The 19291-nt window shown below is 36.4% G+C and overlaps 1 protein-coding gene across 3 annotated transcripts; it reads left to right on the top strand.

The window, feature by feature from the left end:
* Positions 1–1912: 1912 nt before the first annotated feature.
* Positions 1913–18948, top strand: LOC122669808 (pleiotropic drug resistance protein 3-like). 3 transcript variants are annotated; one of them, XM_043866662.1, is made up of 22 exons: positions 1913–2021; positions 2177–2300; positions 4813–4910; positions 5079–5163; positions 5444–5603; positions 5696–5772; positions 5868–6012; positions 6438–6739; positions 6820–7101; positions 7386–7860; positions 7942–8045; positions 8727–8880; positions 8989–9150; positions 9247–9320; positions 9417–9743; positions 10749–11039; positions 12702–12785; positions 12945–13078; positions 13166–13393; positions 17056–17227; positions 17950–18204; positions 18393–18948. In XM_043866662.1, the coding sequence occupies exons 3-22, from the start codon at positions 4885–4887 to the stop codon at positions 18657–18659; spliced, it is 3804 nt and encodes a 1267-aa protein (XP_043722597.1). In that variant the 5' UTR covers positions 1913–2021; positions 2177–2300; positions 4813–4884; the 3' UTR covers positions 18660–18948. The 3 variants fall into 3 exon arrangements, with proteins under 3 accessions (XP_043722597.1, XP_043722596.1, XP_043722595.1); XM_043866661.1 differs by lacking the exons at positions 1913–2021; positions 2177–2300; positions 4813–4910 and having other exon boundaries at positions 4978–5163; positions 5448–5603; XM_043866660.1 differs by lacking the exons at positions 1913–2021; positions 2177–2300; positions 4813–4910 and having other exon boundaries at positions 4978–5163.
* The last annotated feature ends 343 nt before the right edge of the window (positions 18949–19291 follow it).

Below are 19291 nucleotides of genomic sequence, written 5' to 3'. Positions count from 1 at the left end.
AATTAACATTACCAATGGAAGTTCATGTACCTTAGTAGCAGGTTAAAGTTTATATAGTCATATGTAGAGCTCAGATGACTTGCTGCCAGCTTGTGCTTAATGGTCTAGTACTTCACAAGGCATTAGAATTATAGTCACTGATCAATTGCATCAAATAGCAGTTTTGTCAACTCATGATACTCGAATCATATTTGTTTATGAAAATTTTGTTCTGTGAATTAAACCACATAAAGATAAAGCAGGGGAAAAAAAAAAAAAAAAAAAAAAGAGAAAAAGAAGAGGAACGATTTGCAAAGACGAAGAAGAGAGAGCCTCAAATTGAGTGTTCCCACCAGGCCACCATTGCAATCATCGCTGCAACCGTTTGGCAAACGGAGATGAAGAAGAAGAAGAAGAGGAACAAAGCTTTTTTGCCTTTGCCATCACCGATTTACACAGCTGCACTTAACCGGCCACTTGAACTAAAATAGGAACTGATAATAGGAAGGGGCAGGGAATATTCAACCTCAAAGGAAGTCTCGACGTCCACTTGAATTGATATGAGAAGGGAGATGAAGAAGTTGAATGGAATGGGGGCAGTCGGCAGCTAGGGTTCGAAGAGAAGAAGACCAAAATCGTATTATGCAAAGGTTTTGTTTTGCGCTTTTTCTTCTGTAATTTTTGAGTTTTTTCTTTAACAAAACTAAACTTAAGTTATAAAGTATTAAACGCATTTACTTCATGTTTAATATGTGTATAATACGGATGCACTTTAGAAATGAGTATTTCACCATACATAGAAAAATATACAGTAAAATACATTTTTTTTGAATTAAATGTTCAAATACACATATAATACGCATATAATATGCAAACTTACTAAGTAAGTGTAGAACTTGAAATTTCTGTTTAATCAATATCAAATATCTCTTTCAATATATTCACTTTATTTGACAACAGAATTTCTTATTGAGTATTTCTTTAATTTATAGACAAAAAATTATGAATCCAATACACTTAATATATAACCAAAGAAACATATACTAAAACACATAATATTTAATTACAATGATAAGAACCTCTTAGGTGTGGGTACCAATCATAAACCATTAATTTGAATTTTATTCTTGATACAATCGACAGTAAGCAATTCAAGATTCTCGTGTGTTTCGATTTGATGTACATAATTATGAACACTCAGCATTTGTGTTTAGAATCATCATTCTCATCGAACACAAAATATGACAATCATATGAACAAAGTGTCAATCTTATACTTACTCATATTCGATTTTGACTAAAAAAAAGACTTGAATTTTCAGACCCATCTCTCAAAAATCCTCTTTTCTCAAATAGTTTCTAATTACTCAAAATGGCAAAGGCTCACAATGGCAAAGTACGTTGAGGTAAATTACTAGCGTATATATACCAAAATGCCCTTGTTTGCATGTCGTGCAACCAATGTTAACTGAATCTGGTTTCAGTTACAACGAACTTCCTTCCCCCAAAAAAAAAACAAAAATGAGAACCTTAAAAAAAAAGAAGAAGTTATATCTTCATTAATTATTTGAAATTATAATACCGTTAAAAGAAATAAGGAAATACAATTAAATAAAAAAACGAATTTCTAAACAACCTATTTTGATTTGGATTTGGCTATTAATCATTTCAGGCCCCTTTTTCGCTCTCCCTCCCTCCCTACGTGAGAATTCGAGTTTGGGAGAAGAAGCTGTCCATGTTTGGCTGCCTTGTCTAATCGAGAAAATCTCAAGAGAGAGAGAGAGAGAGAGAGGGGCAAAGAAGAAGTGGTATCTGAATTCTGGGAGAACAGCAAGAGCTTTCTTTCTTCACAAAACAACCTATAATTCTCTCATGTGTTTAAACTCGATCTAGAAGAAGGTAATAGCCTAATAGGAAGGATCGGATATTAATGGAGAAGTTAAGTAGGGAAGAGAGAAGGAATGCTATCGTTGAAACCATTTTTAATGATCTTCCAAGGGAGAATCGCCGGTTGTTGGAAAGGATCAGAGATAGATTAGACAGGTACGTACGTCATCATCATCTCTCTCTCTCTCTCTCTCTATCTCTCTAGATCGATCTGTCTTAATTAATTAATTAAAGAGCTTTTTCATGTTTGTTTAATTATTGCCACTTTTCATTAATGTTTGTTTAATTAATTAATGGAAGCATGCATGCAGGGTGGGTATAATATTAGATAAAGTGGAGGTGAGATTTAAGAAACTCCGTGTGGAAGCCAATTGCGAAGTCATTGATGGGAAACCACTTCCCACTCTCTTCAATGCTGTTAAGACCAATCTCCACGTAAAATCTTCTTCTTTCTTGCTCTCTCTCTCTCTCTCTCTCAATCTCTCTCTCTTAATTTTTTTTCTTTTAAATATAACACATTATTGTTTCTAGCCATATAAATTAAGGGGAAAAAGAACACTGCTTGGTCCTGTAGTTCGTGTCCAGACTTAGGAGTGCATGAAAATAAAAAATGTTACCTATGTTGATGTTGGTGCGCATGTTTTCATTGGCCCCCCCCCCCCCCCATGCTGGTTCAAGGGGCTACGATCAAACAACAATATTTTACCTATTAATTAATTAATGACACTTTCTACTGATTATTCTAATATCTGCCCTTTTTCTTTTCTTAGTTTGGAAATTTTTATTTTACTTACTTGAAATTCTGGAGTTGATCATCTTTGAGGTGGTGTTTACTCAGAAGTAAATAGATAAATGGTAAGCAATTAAAAAGATATGTATCAAAATCATACATGGTATCTGCTAATAAAAGGGGGGGGGGGTTTAAAAGTTGTGCACAACACCAGCTCAAAAATGAAATTACACACCCCTCACATATCACTGTTCATGTGAGGGGACGATATGTCATAAATGCCCCTCCTCTTATTATCAGATTCTAAACAGGGTTCTCTCATTTGCCTGAAATGTTGAAACTGCACTTGAGGGTGTCAATTGGAACGGTTCTTGGTATTTGGGATGAGTCCATACAGGTACCAGTATCGGTACCAAAGGTGCCAATCCCAGTACCATCCTATTTAGTAAACGAGACCAAACCTAGGTTTGGTCCCGCTTATTAATGGGACGGGACGGTATCGGTTTGTAAACGGTTCTAGGCCTGGTAAAAAAAAGGAGAACTTTGAAGGTTCTAAGATGATTCGATTACTAGAAAGCAACTTAGAATACAAAACCAAGATGAATTTTATGGTTTTACTTCTTCATATTACCTAAGATCACATGTAAGCTTATAAAAAACAACGTATAAGAATTACTGATGATAAAATAAACAAGCCCATTATATGGTTTTATTGCCATCCCTAAATGATATTATAGAAATAGAATTGAAGGTCCATTAGTTGAAACCTCTATAAGAGAAAATATCACTAAAATACATCAAACTACAGCCATAAAACTTTAACACAGCAACAAGAAATATACCCTTCGAAAGGGTACTAATTGTTTCAATAACTTACTGCTATTTCGGTGCTGGTACCATTGGGAATCTCGTCCCAGAATCATCCCATCCCATTTATTTTTCGGTACCAAAATCAGATTGCAATACCGTCTCGTTTATTAATGGGACGGTCCAGTACCAGGTTTTAGCTGGACGGTTCTGGGACGGTTCCCGATTCTGGTATCAAATTGACACCTTTAACTGTACTCAGACAGTGTAGGGAATCCTATCCTATAAAGAAGATAGAATACTACTTTAAACTGTAGATAAACCAAGGTTGATGACTGCAAATTCAAGCACCAAATATAGCTAAAAAAACCTAAAAATATATGAAGAAACTTAAGGAATTGATAGGGCTGAATAGTGCCACTGATCATTCTCCTTAAGACCTTAGTTCCCCCTTACGGTTGCAAATGGATTGATGTGAATTGGTCTCCCAAGATAAAACACCCCCTATTGGCTCTTTTGAGGAGAATGATCAGTATTGAAGGATTGCTTTCAAAGTTGTCAGAGAAAGGTGAAAGACCTTGTCTCCATATATATAGGAGAGAAAGAAACACCATCAAAGATTGTCTTCAAGAGAAATGCTCAAAAATCATGCTTTTTCTCACAAGACTTATTCGTTGACCATTCAAAGAGGTCTCAAAGAAGTCTTCCAATAATCACACATATTGATTGATTAGTTGCCTATAAGGAAGAGATACAACTCTCCAACAAAACCTTTAATAAAAAAAAATTATTTTCAAATTTTAAAACCTTTTAAAATTCCAACACTCTCTCATCTTTTGGAAATTACCCTTATACAAACTTCCTCTCTTTATTATTCTTCTTGCTTCCTGAAATTGGGAAACATGAAAAAGTGGAAGAATACCTCTAGCTATAGTGGAGAACCTTAAAAAATAAAAATAAAATAGAAGGTATTAATATCAACTAGTCTAGATTTGTTTTACGTTCTTAGGTGGCATGACTAAATTTAAGTTGTGAATTTGATTTGGGTGCCATTTTGGTTTGCTTTTAGAAGATGAAATTATGATGTAGTAGATAAAAAATTGGTGAATATTTTCAGTCATATGAACCCACAATATGTACAGTTAAGCCTAACTCATATAACATGACCATTTTATTATGAAATTAGTAGCCACTGACTGGCCTAGACTCCATAAATTATTATTATTATCTTTTTAGGCCCTTTTAGATTTTCCACTCCTGTTTCTTCAACTCATTCAAAGAATTTCAGCATAGATCAAAATGATAGAAAACAAAAACTTGAAAATTGAATTTTTTTAAGCAATGTCACAGCATACACATTTTGCTTTATTGGATCAGTTTTGTTTTGTTTTTGTTTTATTTTTTTTTCAGGGATTGACCAGAGGAATACTAACGAGATTTGGTTTCAAGACAACGGAAATAAAGATCACTATCTTACGCAACATGAGTGGCATTGTCAAGCCTTCTAGGTATGGAGTTCCCCAAGTTGAACTTCTCTATAGCATTAGACATTTTCAGTATATATGATAAACCCATACGTGCATCGTCCTCAACTCCTCATGAAAGCCGAGCATCATGGCTGTTTGTCTTGAGTACACATCTAACCTAAAATGTTTATGGGTGATATGGGTTTGCAGAATGACTCTTCTACTAGGCCCTCCAGGCTGCGGGAAGACTACTCTTTTACGTGCACTTGCAGGCGGGCTTGATCACTCTCTTGAGGTTTCTCTTTATGCTTCCTCTGTCTCCATTTTTTGTCACGCCAATGACAAAACTGGGTCTTACGGTTTTCTTCTGTTAATGAATGCTTTTGGGTGTTTCTGGGTTTCTGAGTTTCTCATGCCAATGGATACTCTTTTGCCTTTTGGGTCCTCTCTGTTTCAGTACTTGGAGTTTTTGGTGGTATAATTGCAGAAGAATTTATAACAAGAAGACTTGAACTTTCTAGCAATCCAAATGACTGGGTAGCCTACATTTTCTGATTTTTTGTTTATTCATCTAGGTAGAAGGACAAGTGTCCTATAATGGGTTCAAATTAGATGAATTCATTCCCCAGAAAACAGCTGTCTATGTTAGCCAAAATGACCTCCATATACCTGAGATGACTGTGAGAGAGACTTTCGATTTCTCTGCTCGCTGCCAGGGAGTTGGAAGAATGGCAGGTAATTACACCATACCTACTTTTCACACTTCCATTGATCATGACAGAGTACATTAATTTTAAGATTGTGTATGATTGTCTTTGTGTGGAAAGAAATCGTGGAGGAGATCGAGAAAAGAGAGAAAGAGGCTGGGATAGTCCCTGATCCTGACGTTGAAGCCTACATGAAGGTGGTTTATTTTCCTAATTATTTATTTTCTGCAATTCAGTAATTGTTAGCTCAATTGCAAAATGTTGATACAGCTAAAATTCTTTATGTATGCAGGAATTATCAATTGAGGGATCACGGAGAAGTATTCAAACGGATTACATTTTGAAGATACTTGGTCTTGACATTTGTTCTGGTGTCATTGTGGGTGATGCAATGCGAAGAGGCATATCGGGTGGAGAGAAGAGGAGAGTAACACTAGGTAGGTACTGAAGAAAACCACGACCATTTCCGAGACCTTGGCTTTTGATTGATTGAGAAACTGTTATAAACTAAACAGATATTGTGTTATTTTAAGCGCAATATTTGCCACCATTGAAGAGATACGTAGGTGCAAAATTTTAAAATCATTATTCTTGGGTCCTGTTTAGGTCCTTTTTTAAAATAAAAATATGAGCATAGATATTTCAGGAACCTCGACCATGACCAAAAGGAATCAGTAACTAAATAACATAGCTGGGAGGATATCTATCCTAAGAAGCTCAGAGCAATTGCTTCCGATATTGGGTAATGCTTCTTTGGTCATATAGATTTAGAGATAAGTAACACTCCTATATTGGAGTATGTGCGATATATTTAATCACTTATGCATTCTTTATGATAACAATCATGAGTTTTGGTTGATAGGAGAAATGATAGTGGGGCAATCTAGAACCTTCTTCATGGATGAAATATCAAATGGCTTGGATAGCTCAACTGCATTTCAGATCTTGTCATGTCTTCAGAACTCTGTGCATGTTATGGAAACAACAGCATTGGTTTCACTTCTTCAGCCAGCTCCTGAGATCTTCAATCTCTTTGATGATGTAATCCTTATGGCAGAAGGGAGGACAATCTATCACGGTCCCAGGGATCGTGTTCTTGAGTTTTTTGAGAGCTGTGGTTTTAAGTGCCCTGAAAGGAAAAGCCCAGCAGACTTCCTCCACGAGGTATGGTACCCTCTGTTACGTTTCATGGTTTTCATCTCTGGTTTATAAATAGATAAGTCATCGGTTTTGATTCTTCATAGGTTATATCCAAGAAAGATCAATCACAGTATTGGTACCACCCTGATTCGCCATACCATTATGTTTCAGTCGAGCAATTCTCACAGAGGTTCAACTCATTTTCTGTGGGAGAAGAGTTATTGAAGGAGCTTTCCCTGCCATTATCAATTCTCAAGGCCAAGAAGGATGCTTTATCCTTCAGTAGGTACTCCCTCAGTAAAAGGCAACTATTTAGAGCTTGCTGTAGCAGAGAATGGCTATTAGCGAGGAGAAGTCCTCATGTCTATGTAATGAGATCAATCCAGGTGGATATTTCTTTTTTATAATCTGTATTTTCTTCCTTTCTTTGGGTGTCTTGCATCTTTTTGATAAATATGTTAATATTCTCACAATCTCACTACTTAGGAGGAGGTTTCTGGAAAGTGGGAAACAACAAATACAGCACTTTTGACCATAAATTATTTTCTCTGGAAATTGTTAAACATACATGTATTAATTAAATATCGGCCATGATATGTAAACCAAAAACCATAAGTTTCTTTTTTCTAATATATTTCTCTTTTATCCCTTTTCCCTTCCAATAATGCAGCTCTTTGTCCTTGCTATATTCACAATGACTGTATTTCTGCGTACACGGCTGAGTGTTGATGCTATCCATGCTAATCTTTATATGGGCTCTTTATTCTTTTTACTGCTAATGATTACGATCAACAACAACCCCGAGATGACAATGATTCTCTCAAGGCTACCTGTATTCTACAAACAAAGAGATCTGTACTTCTATCCGGCGTGGGCATTCTCATTACCCTCCTCTGTGCTTAAGATCCCACATTCTGTATTAGCAGCATTTCTTTTGACCTCTCTTACCTACTACGTTATTGGGTATAGCCCAGAAGCCTCTAGATTCTTCTGTCAGTTCCTTCTTCTGTTCGAAGTGCACCTAGTGTCTGGGACGCAACTACGTGCTCTTGCATCAATTTTCCGAACTTACATGGCTGCTACTGTCGCGGGAAGTTTTGCTACATTTGCAAGCTTGTCATTAGGAGGCTTCATTCTTCCACTCCGTAAGGAATAAATGATTGCACTGCATTTCAACTCCATTGAAAATCATCAACTCAAAGTTTGTTTAATGGGTTTAATTGCAGCATATTTTCCATCTTGGATGTCCTGGGCATTCTGGCTGTCTCCATTGTCATATGCAGAGATAGGTATCACGGTCAATGAGTTCCGATCTACTCGGTGGAAGAAGGTGGGTCATGGTGAGAGTTGACAAATAATAGTCATTTATTTATTTATTTTGTTTTTCTAAACCATGAATCACTTGGATATGTCTAAACACTGTTTGCAAAACATGACTGCAAGTGAACTAATTCTGCTGTAAAAAACTGTCAGCTCGTAATAATATACAAAAGTATTTGAAAGTTCTTTGAGAATACCAAAAGGTAAAACATATTCCAATGATGAGAAAATAATTAAAGTATATTAAGCCCTTTCAAATTATGGACAAGAGCAAGAATAGAATCATGCTTTGGTTTAAACATTGCAGTCTCTGACCCTTCTCCCCACCCCATGCTGTAATCCCCCTTTTTTAAGGTAAGCTATAGAAGTTATAGGATTTGAATCGACTTAAGCATAGATGAATAACTTGAATGAATATTGGATTAAGTTCCATGGTAAACCTTCATGACCTTGATGAGTCTCTGAGCCATGCTTCAAAATTCAGTCAAAACCTGTCTGAGAATGAAGATTGAATTAAGTTCCATAAACTTTATCACCTTGGTGAGTTTCTGAACCATGCTTTTATATATGTCGCCCTGTCTGACAATTCAACTTTTAGTGTCCTCATTTTATAGCACCAGCTGGATGGATGTAGCAGAATTGAGTGAATGTCTCAATAGTGATTGTGTTTTCTCTTTGTTTATCTGGGAAGATTTCATCTGGAAATGAAAGCTTGGGGGAGCGAGTAATGAGAAGAAGGGGGATTCTATATGAGGATGACTTTTATTGGATATCATTGGGAGGTTTGTTTGGTTACATTGTGCTTCTGACAATTATCTATACGTTGGCATTGACATACTTGAGGGGTAAGTTGGTACTGTATTGAGCTTTTCCTTTCATATACCATCTGTTGGATGAGAATTCTAGTCTTTATTGTCCTCTTCGCATTTTCTCAAGATACTCATCTCATTCAGCTCCAAGCAAGTCTCGGGCCATGATATCCTCCGAAAAGCTTTCTCAACTTCAAGATAGGAGTGAATCTAATATTGAGGAGGAGTTGAGGATAGAGCCTTCATCAGATTCTCCTCTGCTATCCAATGCGGATGAAAGTAGATATGATGTAAAACGAAAGAGAGGTGGTATAACTATTTTCCTTTCTTTAATGCCTTCTTATTTACCTCTCCTGTTTTTTCTAGAGATTAGGAATGTTATGCTTCAGGATTGTCATGCAGGCAAGGTGATCTTACCATTTGAGCCAGTAACGTTGTCATTTGAAAATGTGCACTACTTTGTTGAAGTGCCTCAGGTAACTATCCAATGCATATAACGACTGTTACAACATTTTTGGTCAAAAATTCATAAGAGCCAATTAGTGTGGATTGAACTTTTACTTGAACTGCAGGGAATGAAAGGTAAAGGTGCAACTTATAAGCAGCTTTTAAGAGACATAACTGGTGCATTCAGGCCTCATGTTCTTACAGCCCTAATGGGTGCTAGTGGTGCTGGAAAGACAACACTCTTTGATGTTCTCTCTGGAAGAAAAACCGTTGGAACCATTTATGGAGACATCAGAGTCAAAGGTTACCCCAAGGTTCAGGAAACATTTTCGAGGATCTCTGGTTATTGTGAACAGAATGACATTCATTCTCCAAACATTACTGTAGAAGAATCTGTAATGCATTCAGCTTGGTTGCGGCTTGGTTCAGAGATCAATAAGGACATGAAGAAGGTGAGATCACTATAGTACTTGATGTTATGCTAGTCAACAGGGAAGGGAAATATTGATCTTTCTCACCCATCTTCCAAAAAGAAAACTTCTACATTCTGAGTTCTGGTTAACCTGCTTAACTGCATTATAACAAAATAATAAGTGAACATCCCAGTGAAACTTCTGAGGTCTTCAGAAACCCAAACTGTTTTTTTTTTTTTTTGGGTGGGGGGGGGGGGGGGTGCTAACATTTGCTTACTGATTTAAGGGACGAATTGACTTAATCTGTTTTTTCTTTCATTTCAACATAAGGAACAGATAAAGTCTCACTCTGTTTCTTTGCATTGTAAACTTTGTACAGTGAAGCGAATGGTAGTCAACCTTTAGCAGTTAAATTACATTGGAATTAAGTCCAAACTAGTTGAGATCTGGAACATTTCTTATATGGATCATGGCCTTGAATCAACACTAATAAAGGGTTCCTGAAATATTAGCTTCTCATTTTTTAGTGCTCTCCCAACTATTATGTTTGGTGCCTTATTTCTCAATCATCTATTGTTTGTTTTATTTTCTCATTGGAGCTTCTTACACTTGAATTTTTGGAAAACAGAAAAATGTTTTATGAAAGTATCAGCTAAAGCAGTAAAAATTACCAATGAGTGGGTGATTGTGATTTGATCAATATATTGAGATCATAGTTAGCAATTCAGTGCATAGGAAAAAAAATTAGTATGTAATTTATTCTCACGAGGTGAAAATATGAAAGATCTGTTTAAACATACAGGAATTCGTCAATGCCAGTGACTGTTACTCAACTATTCAAGCTTCAATTCATTAATTCAATAAGAAAAACTATTTGGAAACCTTTCAATCCAGAGTGTTCAGAATAAGGTCCTATATGATTTGTTATTATTACGGCCTCGACATATCATTGATACTTTTTGGCGTATTAAAGAAAGTTAGCTTTGATCATGTTGAATTTATCTCTAAATTAGTGATGGTTATGCAATGTCCCTTACTCTGCAGGCATTTGTGAATGAAGTAATGGAGACCATTGAGCTTGATGAAATTAAAGATACCTTAGTTGGGATTCCTGGAATAAGTGGTCTTTCAATTGAGCAGCGCAAGCGACTTACATTTGCTGTAGAACTTGTTGCAAACCCATCAATTATGTTTATTGATGAACCTACAACAGGTTTAGATGCCCGAACTGCTGCTATCGTGATGCGTGTTGTGAAAAATGTAGTTGATACTGGAAGGACAGTGGTCTGTACGATTCACCAGCCAAGTATTGACATATTTGAATCATTTAATGAGGTACTCCACTTTTGCTGTTACCTAAATGGTAAATTATTCTTTTTCTCTCTAAAATAGGATTATCTCAATTCAAAACCAGATAACTCTGTACATGCATATGAATAGGGATTATCACTTCTTTATTTCGGAATACATTTGATTGAAAAATTATGACTTTGGCATCTATATGGTTACAACTTACAAGTGAATGTTGCCGGATCTTTTTATGTGAGGGGTATCATAGAGGCATCAATTTTGTTTGCTTTTCTGAACACGACTTGGAAAGGAAAAAAAATAAGGCTATGAGATGAAGACTGGGGATGTCTTGATCAAACATCCTCCTAAATGTTTCATTCCTGCTCTTGCCAGCATAAGTACATGTTAAATAATAATGGTGTGCGCTGTGTACAAACTTCTAAACATCTACCTCATGAGGCAGTAATTTGATAGGCTTAGCAAAAGTACTAACTTTGTGTCTCTCTTCTATATAGACTCAGAATGGCATTAATTGGGAGAGGTTCATTATTGTCAGCACTCTAGTAGATGCAGCCTTTATTTAAGAGTGCCAAGTGCTAACATGTTTTGCTGACATCAACTTGGATTAGCATGTTAGGAGTGTTATGCCATGATACTACATAACATTTTATCCTACAAATGAAGTCCAGAAAGGTTTTACTATCTGTAGAGTTTTAACTTGCCTTTGCTTGCCCCTCAAGCAATAGCTCGAGCATCCTATTGACGGATATCGACTTTAAATACAGCATTTTGAAGATTCGTATCGCAGCTGTAGGAATATTTTACAAATACTCTTTTTGGTTGGCCCACTGTCTACTAGCCTCAAAGCACACGTATATTGAAACTTGAAACTATTTTCTTTCACTAGAAGATTGTCTTTTGTATTAGCAGTTCCACTTAACATGGATGTATATAATGGGTGTAGCCTTATACACTACAACGTCTCTCACTGGTACCCTATCATGTACTACACCATAGTAAAGAAAGGAAAATTAATGGTCTTGGTAACCAAAACCCTCCTAGGCTTCTCACTTCAGACCGCAAATGCACTCTCATTTATCCAAGTATTCAAGCAATGAAGAGCTTTTAGTGTAAAAATACTGAAATGGATTACATTATCAACTAAGATGGTCATTTAGAAGAGAAAAAAATATATTATATATATATATATATATTTGATCCCATATATTTATATCCGTATCACTATCCCAAAATGGAGATTTAGTTACAATTAGAAATAAACTTTTGTATCTTCATCGAACTATGAGGTAGAGGTCTCTCTCTCTCTCTCTATATATATATATATATATATATATATATATATATATATCCATGCTCAAACAGATTGAACTTTACTCAGGACATTCCAAATTCTGAATATCTGCATCATGATCTAGTGCTTCTATCAGATGATGCAGGTTTTAATGAATTTTAAAATGCTAGTATTGTCATTTTGTTTAGATTTGTTGCTCTTTCTGCATAGTGGTGTCTCCAACATTAAGTCAGTTCGTTTACATAGGTACTTACATCGTAATACTCTTTTAAGTGAATTTTCAGAGAGGCCAGAGGATTTCCCTACTTGTAGATTCTTTTTGTTCTGTCACTTGTATACATCAATATCTTTATTATTGAATTTGTAGGCCTAATAACAAAGACACTTCTTTGCAGCTCATCCTAATTAAAAAAGGTGGTCAGATTATCTATTTTGGTGAGCTAGGCTGGCATTCTAAGAGTGTTGTTGACTACTTTGAGGTAGTCTCTAGTACCTGCTGAAATATGTTTTTTATTCTTGTGCTATCGATGTGCAAGTTGGTTATTATTTGCAGAAAACATGTTTTGTCCAAAGTTGGGTTTTGTTATTTTATGGGATTCTTCTTTATGTCATGGATTTTTTTTATCTGTTTCTTGAAGGCCATTCCGGGAGTGCCAAAGATTAAGAAAAATTACAACCCTGCCACATGGATGTTAGAAGTTACTTCTACATCAGTGGAGAAACAGCTCAGCTTAGATTTTGCTCAAGTTTATAAAGATTCACCACTTTATCAGTCAGTATCACTATGACATGTCCCTATGGACATTTTTCTATGGGCTTGCTTTCCGACTTGTAATCAAGTTGTAATTCTTGTATGTAGGAGTGCCAAAAGACTGGTTGAAAAGTTGAGGAAACCACCTCCAGGATCAAATGAGCTACAATTTGATACTCGTTTTCCAGTGAGCACATGGGGGCAATTCACAGCATGCTTTTGGAAGCATTCCCTGTCGTATTGGAGAAGTCCTGAATACAACTTGAAGAGGATCTCCTTTTCCTATGTCTCATCACTATTTTTTGGTTTACTTTTTTGGAACCGTGGGAGGACCATGTAAGTCATTCTTCTTTTATTTTTTGAAATAGTCAACTACATATAGTCTATGTATTGAAATCTGATGTCAGGTGTAGGGTTATCTCTCTATATTTTATCAAGATACTATCATCTATCTCAGCCATGAGGTGATTTGATGGATACTTTTCAACCGTCTAGTATGATTGATCAGTTCTTGCTATTTTCCATTCAATATAGAAAAGATTTAAGAACCTGCAGGCAATAGGCCAATGATACAAGAGAAACCACTAATTTCTTCAAACTTATAGCAGATTCTTCTCTCAACGATAAGACAAAAATATTAATGGAATTTCAGAAGCAGCTGGAGAAATCTCAACCATAGTACTATATCTCGCGATATATCGGTATCTCGGGCCTACCGAGATATCCGAAATATCCCAAATATCGCGAAATATGACCGAAATATTGCATTTTTTCTGCAATATTTCGGGGGTCCATCTCGGGAGGTATTTGGCCATATCTAGGCCTGAAACTTCATGGACAGCCTTATTTAAGCTTAATAAACACATTTAAACCATAAAATTGTAAAAATATGAATTCAAATTGGTGTTTTGGGCTTGCACCCTTGATTGACATACGGTCGCCGACCCTAATGTATAAATAGTTAAATACACATAGATTAGGCAATTAATATTTAATAATAGTATTTAACTTCATCACATATCAAGTTAAAGCCAATACACATTGATGAGTGCCATGATTCTCATAAACTCCATAATATTCAATAACTCGCTTAAAGCCTTAAAGGCAATACACTAAGTGTCAAAGTTAGTAAGTCACAAGACTCGCAACTCGCAAGTCACAACTCACAAGTTCATAGATCAATGAAATCACAACTTAAGTTACAAATTACAAGTGCTAAACTGCTAATAGTAGTTGTTGTGCATCCCTGGATCAATCCCACTCATGCCTCGCTGGAGTCGACGTCCATTGCTCTCTGTTTGAAGGACATATGTGGACCACGGTATAGAATCGGAGAAGAAACGAGTGTAGTCATCCACAAGTGTCACGTAAATGGAATCATCAACATACTGTAGGTAACCTATCCTAGGATATAAACTAGGGTTACCAATCGATCCAGTCCGTGAAGAAGATGATCCACTGTGATATGATGTTGGCGCCGGCGCAAGAGGCGATGGCATTGGTTGCATGTATGGCTGGTGAGGTTGGTAGGTAGGTCCGCTAGGGTATGCAAAGATGTTATCTACAAAAGATGATCCAGTATGTCCCTGGGACTGGGACTGGGACTGGTAGTCATAGTCCCCTACCCCACTAAACTGCCCATATGATGATGATCCATATCCATATCCACCGTAAGGTTGTGATGCACCATAATCCGATGCCAATGGAGTGGTATGTGCGAAAATTAAAATAATTATTTAAGAGCAGAAAAATAAATCCGACACCGTGAAGCCGTAGATCAGCCATTGGTGTCTAACATATATTTAATTCATTACCATCTAAGTCATATCACCCCTAATTATTTCCTATTTTAATTGTAGAAAAATGAATTTTTAAAACCAGAAAATTAAAAAAAAAAAATACATATGGAAAAAAAATTTCGACACCGTGAGGCTATAGATCGGCCTCCGGTGTTTAACATATATTAATATCATCACCATCCAACAAAATTTGTACACAGTCTTTTCAAAAAAATAGTTTTAGAGGAATAGAATTTACCTTAAATAGTGGAAAAAGGCTTGGATGATGAGCTTAGATGACCCTCCGATGAGTTTACCGGCGAAAATCCGACAACAATGTGCTTGAACAATGGCTAGAGTGTTGGATGAGAGCTTGGAAGAGTGGAATAATAGGCAAAAGACTGAAATTCCTTAGGAAATGCAGCTCTCGGTCGAAATATGGACCGAAATCTGCGAAATATTGTATTAAAGCCCCCCTTCACGTGACACTTTAAGCCAAAATACCATATTTCGTCGATATCTCACGAGATATCGAGATATCGACGAAATATGGTATTTTTTCATTTCGACCTGATTTCGCATCTCAGTAAGCTCGAGATATACGAAATCAAGCGATATTTCGGCAAAATATCGCGAGATTTTGAACCATGATCTCAACGACTGAGCTGGAGACTAAAATATTAATGCTCTAGTTGTCAGACACATGTTTTGAAGTAGTAGAAACTGGAGCAACAGCTCATGCTTCAATTTACTAAACCAATTACAAGTCTTGGATGTCCCCCATGCCTTTTTATTGGCTTATAATCTTTTATATGCAGAAAACTCTTGACTTTCCAAATACTCATAACAACAGTGACTTAGAAGGTTAGAAATAAAATTAAAAAGTGACTATACTCAACTGGAGTTTCAAACCAACTTGAAGACTAACTTTCTAATCTTGATCCTAAGATTACATAATAAATCTTAACTTGAAGACTAACTTTCTAATGTTTTGCATATTTGGATGGAGCGCAACTAGGAGATGGACTACCAACTCTAGGTCTTTCAGACAGATTTGGGATTCATTTCTTTGGATGTCAGCTCCAAATCCTTCTCTCCTTCTCCCCCTTGTGTGAACTCTCCAAAGAACAGGCTCATTGTTGCTTCCTGGGGTCTCCCTTCTTCTCTTCTCTCCCCTTCCCCCTAGGGGGTTGGTTAGCCCTATGTATTGTAGGTTGTTCTCTTCTTTTCTTTTCTCCCCCTGAATTCTGGGGGCTTCTTGTATTCTCTCTTTGGTAATGAATTTTTATTCACCCAAAATATATATATATATATATATAGAAAGTAACACTCACACATGTAATGCCCACAGCTTAATGATAGAAGAAAAAGAGGGTCATAAGAGACCCTCCTTTTACCCTGAACCCCTTATATAGTAGAAATTCCAAAAAATGCTCTGTGCAAGGCCCTTAGAGCCACACAAAAGCAGGTGAAACATGGCCATAAAAGAATTTGGTGGATCAGAGAATCCTGACATATCCTGGCCAATCCACGCTAGTGAAATTCATTCGGCCTCGGCTGATCCTTATTTGTATCAGGCAATCCAGGGCAGGATCTGCCGATCTCAAAAACCAAAGATAATCCTATTATTATTTTGAATACCTAGATCACATGCTTTCCAATTTGTGTTTTATTGCAAAACTACACATGAGGTGCACATGCATGGTGAAATAGATTGTTTAGTATGTTTATTTTCCTTGTTGAAATGATCAGTTTTAGTAAGTAATCACTCTAGGTTATTTTAGGGTTGTATCATGGGGGTTAACTGGAGGGTTGTTGGATAAAAAACTGGGAAAGTTAATGACTGATATTGCATGTAACTGCTTGGTATTTTTCTTTCTTGGGTGGTCCATCCAGACAACCTTTGTCCTATGTATTAAATGATTTTTTTTTTGAAATATTTGCAACATAATTATTATTATTTCTTTGAGGGATGCTATTTCTCTAAATTAATGATTCCCTTTCCTGGAATTGGTTTTCAAGCACTCAAACAATTATAGGCTAAAGAATGTAGTATGCATTCTAATATTATGCCCCAATCCACGTCATTTCATTACTTTTGCATGTGCATACTCTTTATGGTATGGAGTCAGGCTGGCCATCATGGATTGTCTTGAGACTGTTAAGTACAATATATTGTTGACGAATCCTCTTAATTCTTCCTGTACCTTGGCATTGCAGAGAAAAAGAGCAGGACCTGTTTAACGTAGCAGGATTCTTGTTCACTTCAATGACTTTTCTTGGTGTCAATAATTGTCTGTCAGTTCAACATGCTGTGATAAAGGAGCGTCTTGTAATGTACAGGGAAAGATTTGCTGGAATGTACTCAATCCATGCTTATTCCATTGCACAGGTTTGGTTCCATATATTCTCTTCAGCACTTTTGTAGTTATGTATATTCTCAATTAAAGAGACATGATCTGATAGCTCATAAGACAAAAGAGTTAATGGTCTCCAAAACTCCAACATCTAGGATCCTGGAATGTATTACTTTCTTATGAGAACAATCAGCAATGTCATACCAAGCAAAGGACTCTTGGTAATTTCCAAAACTAACATTGAGTTTGCTTTTGAGATTCCTTGGTTTTCTTTCTCATGTTGGTTTTTGGAGGTCTAGATTTCCTTCTACTTACTATATTAATAAACCACTTATATACTTCTTAACATCATCACAATTTGCATGAACAGGGCATTACAGTTTCAAGTTAGACCATACCAAATTTTGGTGTCTACATCTTCTTACCTTGCAAATCCCTTGCAATGCGCATTCTAGGGGTAATACCTAAAAGATATCTTTACGAGTGGAAAAAGAATCAGATGGTATTTTAGTCAATGGATCCACAATAAATGGACCAAAACAACCCTTCAATGCTTTTCCTATGCCTTGAATGTGGCATGCAGGACTATCCCTAGAAGGCTAGAACATGCATTCCAAAGGATCCAAGCTCCTCTTCTCATGACCCAAACTCTTGATGGATTGGCTCTAATGACCCATAGCTTTGCAAACCGCATCCTCTATTTATTTAAAATTGAATATGAGTCATCCTTACCCTTTATAATTCTCTTTCCTGACAGATAGCAATTGAAATTCCCTATGTAATCATTGTATCATCTATCTTTGGGACTGCTACGTACTTCACAATTGGGTTTCAGTCATCATTGTATAAATTCCTGTGGTATATTGGAACCCAGTTCTTCACAATTCTCTACTTGGTCTACCTGGGCATGCTGATCATATCTCTGAGCCCAAGCACTCAAATTGCCTCTGTCTATGCGTCGAGTTTCTTTACAATATCCAATCTCTTCACAGGCTTCTTGATACCACGACCTGTAAGTAGTTGTCTCATGTTCCCTTTATAACTTCATCCATTTCTTTTTTGACTGTATAGAAGTTTAATGTGAATTTAATACTTCTTTTCACTATTCTACTTGTAATTTGTATTTTTTTTTGGGCGAGGGGTTTGGAAATGGAGTCTGATTCATAGTTAGAGCGTTGATCCTGAGGCATTTCCTTGCAGAAAATCCCCTGGTGGTGGTCATGGTGTTACTGGATCTGCCCATCTGCATGGTCATTCGATGCTTTTGTTACATCCCAATATGGAGATTTAACCAAGGAAATTGAAGCCTTTGGTGAAAGAAAGCAAGTCAATTATTTCTTAAGAGATTACTTTGGCTTTCAACATGACCATTTACCTCTAGTGGCTACAGTTATAATTGCATTACCTCTTATCTTTGCTTCTCTTTTCGTTATCACAATTGCGAAGGTAAGCTTCCTGAAGAGGTAATCTCAGTTTGAATAAGTAGTGCGGTAGAAGCCTTCTGCAGTAGTAAAGAGCCATTAGAAGCTCAGCTATCCATACCCTACATTTGCCTATATCTAGTCCTATACAAGTTAGTGTATATAGTTTTGTATATAGATTGTTTAGTGTGGTATTCATTTTGTAAGATAAATCTTGTCCCCCCCAAAAACATTGTAACATAAATTTTCATCACATGGTTCAGCTTGTAACATGAGTTTTAATGATTTAAATTTTTTTATCCAAAGAAGTTTATGGTCTCTAAGATCTCCAAACTTTTCAGTTTCTTTGAGATAATATCCTCAAGTGATCAAGATGCTGGGTAGAAACTAAATTTTTTATGGATTCCATTTCATCGGGACGTGCTACCTGCTAATGTTTTTACTGCTCTTCTAATACCCGTTTCATGCACAACCTCACTTAAAAATTAGCATGACTAAGGGTGTTTTGCTAACTATACAGATATAGAGTTTGAACATTCATGACTAAAGTATTTAGGATTTCTGAAGGCAGGCTGCCCTATGTGTGAAAATAAAACCTGCACACTTTTATGTATTGTTTCTTTCCTGCATTCAGATGAATCACCTTAGAAAGGGGGTTATTTGCTAAGACCAGCTCCT

Source organism: Telopea speciosissima, chromosome 7 (assembly GCF_018873765.1).
Source record: "Telopea speciosissima isolate NSW1024214 ecotype Mountain lineage chromosome 7, Tspe_v1, whole genome shotgun sequence".
Classification (NCBI taxonomy): Eukaryota; Viridiplantae; Streptophyta; class Magnoliopsida; order Proteales; family Proteaceae; genus Telopea; species Telopea speciosissima.
This window is presented reverse-complemented; position numbering and strand designations above follow the sequence as displayed.